Source organism: Helianthus annuus, chromosome 1 (genome assembly GCF_002127325.2).
Source record: "Helianthus annuus cultivar XRQ/B chromosome 1, HanXRQr2.0-SUNRISE, whole genome shotgun sequence".
Classification (NCBI taxonomy): domain Eukaryota; kingdom Viridiplantae; phylum Streptophyta; class Magnoliopsida; order Asterales; family Asteraceae; genus Helianthus; species Helianthus annuus.
The window spans coordinates 103,184,023-103,193,920 of NC_035433.2; the positions used below are offsets into that span (position 1 = coordinate 103,184,023).

At 33.4% G+C, this 9,898-nt stretch overlaps 1 protein-coding gene across 2 annotated transcripts; it reads right to left on the reverse strand.

The window, feature by feature from the left end:
- Nucleotides 1-4,277: 4,277 nt before the first annotated feature.
- LOC110872097 (protein DETOXIFICATION 42) lies at nucleotides 4,278-8,568 on the reverse strand. 2 transcript variants are annotated; one of them, XM_035989947.1, is made up of 14 exons: nucleotides 8,326-8,344; nucleotides 8,098-8,223; nucleotides 7,867-7,988; nucleotides 7,477-7,770; nucleotides 7,203-7,396; nucleotides 6,983-7,118; nucleotides 6,489-6,585; nucleotides 6,298-6,398; nucleotides 6,053-6,216; nucleotides 5,905-5,976; nucleotides 5,583-5,699; nucleotides 5,386-5,481; nucleotides 4,653-4,774; nucleotides 4,278-4,569 (listed from the first exon to the last, which is right to left on the reverse strand). In XM_035989947.1, the coding sequence occupies exons 2-14, from the start codon at nucleotides 8,172-8,174 to the stop codon at nucleotides 4,527-4,529; spliced, it is 1,635 nt and encodes a 544-aa protein (XP_035845840.1). In that variant the 5' UTR covers nucleotides 8,175-8,223; nucleotides 8,326-8,344; the 3' UTR covers nucleotides 4,278-4,526. The 2 variants fall into 2 exon arrangements, with proteins under 2 accessions (XP_035845840.1, XP_021976561.1); XM_022120869.2 differs by lacking the exon at nucleotides 8,326-8,344 and adding an exon at nucleotides 8,417-8,568 and having other exon boundaries at nucleotides 4,279-4,569.
- Nucleotides 8,569-9,898: the final 1,330 nt, after the last annotated feature.

The following is a 9,898-nucleotide window of genomic DNA, read 5'->3' on the forward strand; positions in this document are numbered from 1 at the left end:
GATGTCTTCTTTTTTCAGATTCAACAAGAAAACATGGAGAATGTCTTTCTACAAGTGTTTTTCATCATTCACCAAGGAATTCTTGGTACTGTTTTAATGTTTATGCTTTAAATTCATGTTTAATTTGTTTTACTAATACGTTTTTTTTTAAATGCTTATCATTGATTGATTGTGTATGTGTTTATCTTACAGGTTATACCTGAAATCTTTTATAAGACATGGTTATCATCTGCTGTTGATAATAACAATGATGTCATAAGGTGTGTGGATGATAAGACTTGGTTGGTTAATTTTGCTGGACACAATGGTCATTTTGCTTTCATGTAAGGCTGGGAAAAAGTTGTTGCTGATCTTTCTTTATCCGAAGGAACGATGCTTGTATTTAGGAAAATAGGACCATATACTTTTTTGCTGACACCTTTTATGAAGGTTGCACCTTATCAGCATTGTCAGCAAAAGTTTGGTTATGTTCAGCGCTATTTCATCTTTTGTGCATAAAAAGTATATTGAGTCTTTCTGCCATTTTGTTAATGAAAATACAGTTCCACGTTTGGTAAGTTATAGTCATATCTATTTCTTCATGTTTTTAAATAAAGTAGATTATTTTTAAGGATGTTAATGCTAACATTTTTTTTATTGTAGCTTCTACCCACCGATTTTGTGAAGAACACTATTGGTATTTCTAAGCTGAAGGGAGCGATGAAGGTTTATATCAATGCGTGGAATTGGTTTGATGTTTTTATTGAAAATGATCGTATTAGCAAGTGTTATTTCTTTGGTGATGGATGGAAGAAGGTCGTAGGTTTTCTAGGTTTTGATGAAAAATGTGTTGTTGCTATAAGATACCTTTTTTACTACAACTTTCATTTGACTTTCTTTGATGTAAATCGATGTGAAGTTTTGGTACCTAAAACTGTAATGGAAAACACGGCTGGTGGTGTTGATAAGCCTGCTGGTCAGACATCTAATGCTACTCCTGTAGTAGTTAAGTTACCTGATAAACAACTAGCCTTTGATGATGAATGTGATTCACTGGACAAGGATAGTGATTATCATGACTCAGGTGATGGTTCTTCTGGCAGTGACGTTTCTATGGATGATGTTTCTGATGATGAGGAGGATGAAAATAATGGTGGTTCTTCTGATGATGATAAAGATGATCTTGATTATCATCCAGTATAATTTGTATGGAATTTGATCGCCGCTTTGTAAGTTATGTTATTTATTCATTTTATGCATCTGTTATACACGTTTAGTAGATTTGGTAAAGTTATTTTAAAAACATGTATGTCTTCATATTGATTATTGTATTTTTTTTATTTTTAGCGCCTTAACGCAACAGTTGCCGTGATGTCGCGTATTGACATATCGTTGAAGTTGACCATTCAGAATCTGCATGGAGTAGACACTGTCATTGATTTCCGACCTGAGAAGCATGGTCAAGGCTTCAGATATGCCGCAAGTCAATGGCGAAAAAAGTTCCTCATTCCGAACGATATCAAGGCATCGCAGCAATGCACATTTGTTTACGAACCTGATGTTGGCAAGTTGATTCTGAAGAAGGTGTCCATGTAGTTTGTGTTGTGGTTATTGTTACAAACTATTTTAGTATTTTCTACTAAGTTTATCGTTTGTGATTTTAAACAATTATATATATATATATATATGTATATATATATATATATATATATGGGTTTTTGTAATAGTTGTATCTAAACAATTTTAATGTAAATAGTTATTTTTGTAGTTGCAGTTTATCGATAGATTTTTTGTTCATTATGAGTTGAAGAATATACTACCTACGAAACATGTTACTATAAACGCTTTTCCTAACTGTACATGGTTGGTTGTTATGGAAAAACATGGTCAAAATTTTTATATGCCTACAAGATGGAACTCCTGTTGCCTATTAGTTTATATCAATTTTGTAAGTCTGCACCAATTATTTTTTTACTTTCTATTAAAATGTGTTATGCATGGTTTTCTAAAAGCTACCCGTGTTTGCACACGAATCTTACCGCTAGTTGTACAAAAATACAATCTTTCACACCTGTTGCTATTTAAATAACACACATTTCACAATAATTTTTACTACCAAACTCTACTCTTATAGTCTTCTACTATCAATCTACAATAATTTTCAATTGTCAATCGACTCATTTCAAAATGGAGAACCCAAATTACAAGAGCAAAATAGAAGAAATTGTGCCAACTATTTAAAATCGAAACCCCATGACCAACTCAAAGTTATTTATGTATTTTGTTTTTATGAATAAATAGTTATTTATGTTGGTTTTATTGTTATGTTTTCATATGTACTAGTTTTTTTTAACTAATGCTATGTTGGTTTTATTTTTATGTCTTTAATGATTATACGTACCAATTTTCTTTTGACAATACATAGTAAACTAAAATTGAACATTACATTAAACCAAATAAAATAAAATATTATTTAATAACCTAATTAAACATTAAACCTAAATTAAACACAAAATATTTAAAATAATCAAACCCTACTTTTTTTTTTTAATAGCAATCAAACCATACTTAAAGATAAACCGTTGCTTATAAATAAAGATGGAATCAATGGAGCAATCGGAATCAGTTAAACGTTCGTCCGCCCATAGATCATAAAAGCTGCTTTCAGATTCATTGCCCCCCTCTTCATTTATTTGTGGAATTGTGGTACATATTCCGCCCCAGGGTCCATTTCGTACCCATCTTCAAATCGAGTTCATACCCATCCTCACAATCTAGGACTTTCTATGAAGGAGGAGGGTTAACCTCTAGCGAACTAGGGGCGTGCCTTCCCCAATATGCAATTGATTGAAATCCTCTAAAGTGGGGAAGTTCCCGAATTCAAAGTTGATTACAAACATAATCGAATACCCAATTCTATTCTTCTTCTGTCGGTGTAACTTCGGGAAGAGGGTTTGCAAGTATAGGAGGGTTTTCCAATGGAAGAGGAAGGTTTGCAACAAGTCGAGGAGAGTTTTCTACTAGAAGTGGGTATACAATTTCACTGGTACGGTTTCGTACAAGAAGAGTGTCAATGGACGTCGATACTTACACTACCCCCACTTTTTAGACATACAAACGGAATCTTTAAATTGAAATTGAAAGTGTAATGTTTGAAGGCAGAAGAAAAGGTGTCTTCATAACCAATGGGATACAGTCATTGGAACATTAATTAATTTTAAATTATTTTTCTTTAAAATAAATAATATTATTATTTAAATAGGTATTTTGCGTTGCTTATATTTTGGTTGTTGCATCAGAGGCATATGTATTTCTAGTGATTTGGAAGTGGTGACAAGTAAGAGGCAAATAGTGGTGAAGCTGATGTGACGATAATGTGGATAAGAGAGTTGTTACAGCAAGTCGCTCATGTGCGGTAAGCACTCCCTCCACCATAATAAATGTCTAAAATAAGACTTTAGATAGAAAACTATGAGAACACGATTAAAGTATCCATAAATCAAACTACCAATAATTGTTAAATACAATGTAAAACCATTAAAGGTGACACATAAACTAAAAATAGAATAAAGAAACAATAAATGCTCAAACGTCACCCTTGCCGTGTTCATGTTTGGTACATATATGTTCTGGTTTTCCTTTTGTATTCTCTTACCTGCTATGATGTATCTAGTATCACTTTTACTCATGAATTCCCTTCTATAACTCTCTAACTTCGCATTTTTAACGTCTAGGCATTTGCTCGTCGATCACCTTTGTTTTAGAATTTTTCAAGGGTGGTAATAAATGTTACTGAAAGTGATATTATGATGGAAATGAAGAAAAAATATCTTGGGTTCCGGGTTCCTGATGGATCACAACGTAATCAAGCCATTCCACAAAGTCTTGATGTTGAGAGTTTTATTGGGTTGTTCATATTCATAGGGACATTGACTATAGCAGCAATTATCTCATCAGAAATTTCCTCAGGCCTCAGACGTATAAACAACAAAATACTTCCCGTATCAACCGAGAAATAAGTTGTCTCCAATTAATAAATTAATAAGAACAAATAAGTATATGACATACAAGCGTTTTTATATTTACATGGATGTACAATATTACTGGTAGTGGAAGGACAATGGATAATTTTCATTCCAATTATATTTGTTCTCATAATTAGGTTATTTGAATCAACTCAAATTTAAATTTAAATTATTGAAAACTGACCCGATTATATATATCATGATATTATATTTCAATGGATGTTTAGTATTTATAATCTCAATCAATATAACTAAAAAAATCGTCTCACAATATGTTTCTTCGGTATATTTAATATTGTTTTTTTTATCACATGTGAAAATGCAATACATTTTTAAAGCAAGAAACAAATATGGTATAGAGATCCTACAAAATGTAATACATTCTTAAAGCAAGAAACAAATCCTACACAATGCAGTACATTCTTAAAGCAAGAAACAAAGATGGTATAAAGATCCTACACATGAAGGATCTTCATGTGTCTTATCAAAATGATCAAAATCCTATGAGCAACAAACCATCTTTTACTTTGAAAGAAAGGACCATGGACCTGTTCCTGTTCCGATCCTGTAAATACAATAACCATTACGTCAAGACGAAGAATCAACATGTTTGAAAGATCCTTAAATAATGGAAAACGCCAAAGTTACCTCCATATGCCTGCAATCGCACGTAAGCCCATGAAGATGGATAAAGCAACCCATATTCCAACAAAACCAGCAGCTTTGTATAGCGCAAATAATGATCCAATGCTCCCTATTGCCACTAGGATCTAACAAAAAAATTTTATAAATCAAAGCATATAAACATTCAAATTGGTTCTCTATGGAAAGCGCCCATATATACATATGTGTCTCTTTCTCTCTCCCATTATATATATATATATATATATATATATATATATATATATATATATACACATACATGCATAGTCAGAGGTTTCATGGGGAACCTTAGAAAAGTATGGTACCGAGGAACCATGTATTTAACATGTGAAATATATCATATATATTCAATTTAACATGTAAAAAAATAATTTTTTTTTCAAAAATTATTTGGAGCTTTTGCAAATAAAGATGTGTAGAAACATTTTAATAAAAAAACCATTTAATTAATTTACATTTTTAAGTGTTTTTTAAACATTTTTTTTATCTTTTATAGTTTTGATTTTCTATTTATTGAAAAGGCTTCTACATGTATCTATATGCAAAAGCTCTGAATGTTTTTTTTTTCAGTAAATTGAATAACATATGATATATATTAACATGTTAAATGCATGGTTCCCGACCTTTTTGAGGTTACCCATTGAACCCACCATACATATATATATGTGTGTGTGTGTGGTAAACAAAAAAGATGGTATGATTGAACAAAAATGGTAACCATAGAGTATGCAGAATAAGCAAAATCAGATGCCCCAAAGTTAACTCCATCAAATATGAATGCTATTGAATTGATTGGTTGTGTTCCAGCAACAAACTGATTGTAAATCAAAAAAAGAACAATGAGAAGACATGATTTAAAAAAAAAAAAAAAAAAAAAAAAATGATGGATTTGTTGTTATAAAAATGGACACATACCGGGAGGCCTATAGTGATAATGTGTTTTACATTTATGTCCTTTGTGAACATGCCTGAACCAAACTGCAACCCGAGTCCAATAAAAAGACCAAGTCCCACACCCATCACACATCCCATCTGCAGATTATAATTATTCTTCTAAGAAACCGAAAATAGTGTGGATATGAATTCATTGGCATAAAATATGACGACCATAGTCTTCAAGCTGTATTTTACCTTGTCTCATTGGGGAATAGGGTATCAGTGGGGTCCCGTATGTTTATGACCAACAAGTTCTCATAGTCACAATAAAAAGTATGATAACCGATAACTAGAAACTTACTAGTAGTACTCGTGATGCAGTTGAGATTGCCTTCTCATAGTTCTTTTCAGCAAATGATGTAGCAATTATTGCCTACAAATTTCGGTAGATGGAGATAATGTTTAGAATTATACTTTATAAAGAATAAACTATATATTGGCAATTTTACCTGTCCAGCAACTGCCAATCCGTCAGCAAGAAGCGACGATGTCAGCCAGACCTGTAAGCAAATTTGGAATGCCGCCATAGATGTTGCACCCAACCTAGTTGCCAATGATGCAGCCAATGTTACACAACCAGTTGCTGCTAATACCTTAAACAACAACAGAGAACCTGTATAGATATTATGGTTACTTGACAGTGCAGCACAATTTTATAACTAACTGTAAATAGTGCAATAAATGGATCGCTTACCATTTCTAAGAAAGCGACTGAATTGCAGAGCTTTGAGGCTTGGAGGTAGTAGGTCAACTTGTTGCATCAACTTGACTAGCAAGATTATTGATATTAAGTACCTGGAAAAATGCATAACATGTTTTACATAAGACACAAGCAACTCAATTAATATGTTTCAAGGTTGATTGATTGAGTTGTGATATTATTACTGAGATAGAACATGTGCAATGGCTGCACCAGTAACTCCCAATTTGCAAGTAAAGATAAGAATGGGATCCAAGATTATGTTTGCTACATCTCCTATAACTGCATTAAAACAAGAAAATATGTTGGACGATTAAGAAACAAAAGTAGTTATTATCAAATAAAATATGCTAGTTATGTTTATTGTAGTTATACTTATTGTACTCCTATATATAATCGGTTGGTTATACATAATACCGTAGAGAGTATTCAATATTCTATATGGTATCGGTCTACCAGAGCCATAAGGTTATTACCTTCTTCTTTTCTCTCTGTTCCGATCTAATAATCTATCGTTTATAGAACAATGAAAACCTCATGACGTATTATGTATTGATTTTAAACTATATATATAACAATATACTGAGGATAATTACAATAAATCGGAATATATGTATTTTATCTAAGAGTTAGGTCATCAACTACAAGTCTACAACAGAAGAAGTTATATGGGACATACCAGTGGCGTATAAAGGAGTTTTAGTATCTTTGAAACCACGAAAGACACCTTGCATGGATAAAGAGAGAAGAACTGCTGGAGCTCCAAGTGCACGTATTGTTAAATATCTATGCGCGGGTAATATCATTTTAGAACCCTGTAATATATAAAGAAAAATATATAACTACTATTACAAGCACAAATTAAAAACTAGTTACTAAAATTGAATTAAAATACTTACAGATTTTACTCCCATCAACTTCAAAAGTGGCTCAGCTAGAAAGACAAGCAGTAATGTTTCAAGTAGACCCAGAACTGCACCAAACAGCAGTGCAGTTGATGCTGATGGGATGTTTCTCTTTTGTTTCTTTAACTTCAACTTATTTTGGGTGCTTTCAGTTATGGTAACATGCTTGCATGGACTTGTTTTGAAACCTGATTTAAATAAAAAGAAAACAAATACGTATTAAAGATCATGAATACAAGCTTTGTTTGAGATGAGAAAACAAACATACCATCTTCTGTTGGCAACTCCTTTTGCTGATCGTTTGTTATTCTCGAACCACTTTCTAAATTTTCAAGTTTGACAACACCATCATCATCATCTTTTATTAACTCTTTGGTCTCATCTTTACTCATGGAACCCTTTTCCATACATTCATCTTTCGGTACTTTACTGTTGAGTCTTTCGATAGTTTCTTCCTCCGCAACAAATGAAGTTGTAATACTAACAAGTGGGAAAATGGCTACCTTTGAAACTTGATTGAAAATAGCAATGGATACTCCTACAGCGGCAATTTCCACCGCACCTATGTAAAAGCATATATCAATTAGTAGATTACAATTATATGTTGGTAAAAACTATGCCTAGATGTATAACACAACTTTATGTTTCCTTTGGGTACCTATATGACCAATGAACGCGGTGTCAATCAACGAAGCAACAGGATCTGCAGCGAATGCCATGGCTGCAGGTACAGCAATAGTAAGTATTTCCTTTCCAAGTGAATCCATCTTGAAGACTAGCCTTCAAAAAAAAAAAAAAAAAAAGAAAAAAAGAAACCGTTTGTGCCTCAAAGTATGAGATCCAATTTTAGTAATACTAGAAAAATAATCTTAAAAATGGAAATATGTACCTAATATCTTTAAAGAAAGCAAAAACTGGATGTTTCCATTTTCTCTCCATGGGAGCTACACTACCATCCTCAGCCATAGTAGAAAGAAGGCTTATTAATAGTAAAAGCTTCTACAAGAATTAAAACCTGTAAAATGCATACATGAGAGTACGTCAAGTCTTTGTTCTACAATGCAGCTATAGATGCTAGAATGGATAGATAAATCATATAAATGGTTCTTAAACTGACAACCCACAAGAACTTGGCTAAAAGGTTGCATGACGTAAACGATTCAGAAAGAAAAAAACACAACAAATGTCAAAAAAGCTTATGGACTTACTAGAAGCTTGAAGCCTCTATGAGTACTTTAAAGGAAATCACAGCAATGAGATAAACCAGCCAAGGAAAAAGTAACAGCAGACAGCGCGGCACTGCTTAATGACAAACTTTACATCAATTTAAAGAGTTCTAAAAGCACATAATACCTCCCCTAGTTAAAGTAGCATTTAAGTTATATAACCATAGTCTCCTGTTGACTAATGGTGTCAGAATGAAATTTTCCATGAAGGTTCCTTCAAGATCTCCATACCTAGTCCATTTTGGTTGTTATACGTTTCCATGTGTGATGAGTGTGCACTAATCATTATGTAAAACATACATAATTATAATTAAGTTGTAACTTGAGTCATGTTCAACATACGTTACAAAGTCATCACTACCTTATGTACACTGATAGTGGAAACAATATAGAACATATGGACATGGGCAGAACTAGAGGAGGTCCAGGTTGTTTGTTGACCCTACAACCGGTAAAAAATTTTATATTAATAAGGGCATCCAACGTTGTTACTCTCTTGTAGTTTGACCTCCTCAAATTGTCACGGGTAGAGAAGTTGAAGCAAATGTAAAAGAAAATTTCTAGTGTGACCACAAGTTGAAAACCATGGCATATGAACGTTTTCCTTTTTATTTTTACTTTTTATAATAACAAGGAGAACCCATCTCTTGAAAGTTGAAACTCACCAGCCCTACCAATACCTCACTAACCAACGGAACCAACACCCTTGAGGGCCAACACCCTTGAGGGCCACCTGTCTTATACAAGTTGGATTCAAACTTGATGTTGGCGGTAATTCCTAACTCATCACAAGTCGGTGATGGGAAAAGGGTGACAAAGAAGTTCAAGTCACAAGTCCGTGAACTTAAGTGATCAATTTTGACAAGTTGGTCATAATTGGTTAAGTTTCCTAATTACATTATAAGATATTTGGTAATGTCTTGATCACCAAGTTAGGGTTATTCGGTAATGTCTTGGTCACCAAGTTAGGGTTAGACATTATAAACCAAGATAGGGTTAGACATTATTAATAGAAAAGATAAGAGACCAGAGAGAAACTGAGTTATGGTTTAGGAGTCTGTAATCAGTTTTGAGTTATTTCCGATTAATAAGATTGAGAGTTATTCGATCTAAATTCTTTTTTTCATCTTTTCTATTCGGTTTGATTTTCGATTGGGACTTGAATTGGTATCAGAGCTAAGTTCAATCATCGAAATCAAACGCGTACTCGAGATCGACGGCTAAGGAGAACAGAAACCGTAGAACAGTGCTCGAAGATCTGTAGGTGAGCTATACCTACAAGCGAGGCTATTCCGGAAGGAGTTCACATAACCGACGATAGAAGGGAAGCAACCAGAATCACAATTCATCGGGTTCTTCCGGTGTCGAAGAGACTGACAAAGGAACACCGATGGTGACACGCATCGCGAGGGTTTCTGGACGGGTTTTGTTTGAGAAGAGACAAAACCGTGGGTTGCTATTATC

Excerpts from the sequence above, each read along its gene's own strand:
- LOC110872097 (XM_035989947.1), bottom strand. The coding sequence starts at position 8,174 with ATGGCTGAGGATGGTAGTGTAGCTCCCATGGAGAGAAAATGGAAACAT. Across the intron at positions 7,119-7,202 it reads AGTTGATGGGAGTAAAATCT|GGTTCTAAAATGATATTACC; the intron begins GTAAGTATTTTA and ends TATATATTACAG. Across the intron at positions 5,700-5,904 it reads CTGCATCACGAGTACTACTA|ATGGGATGTGTGATGGGTGT; the intron begins GTAAGTTTCTAG and ends TATAATCTGCAG.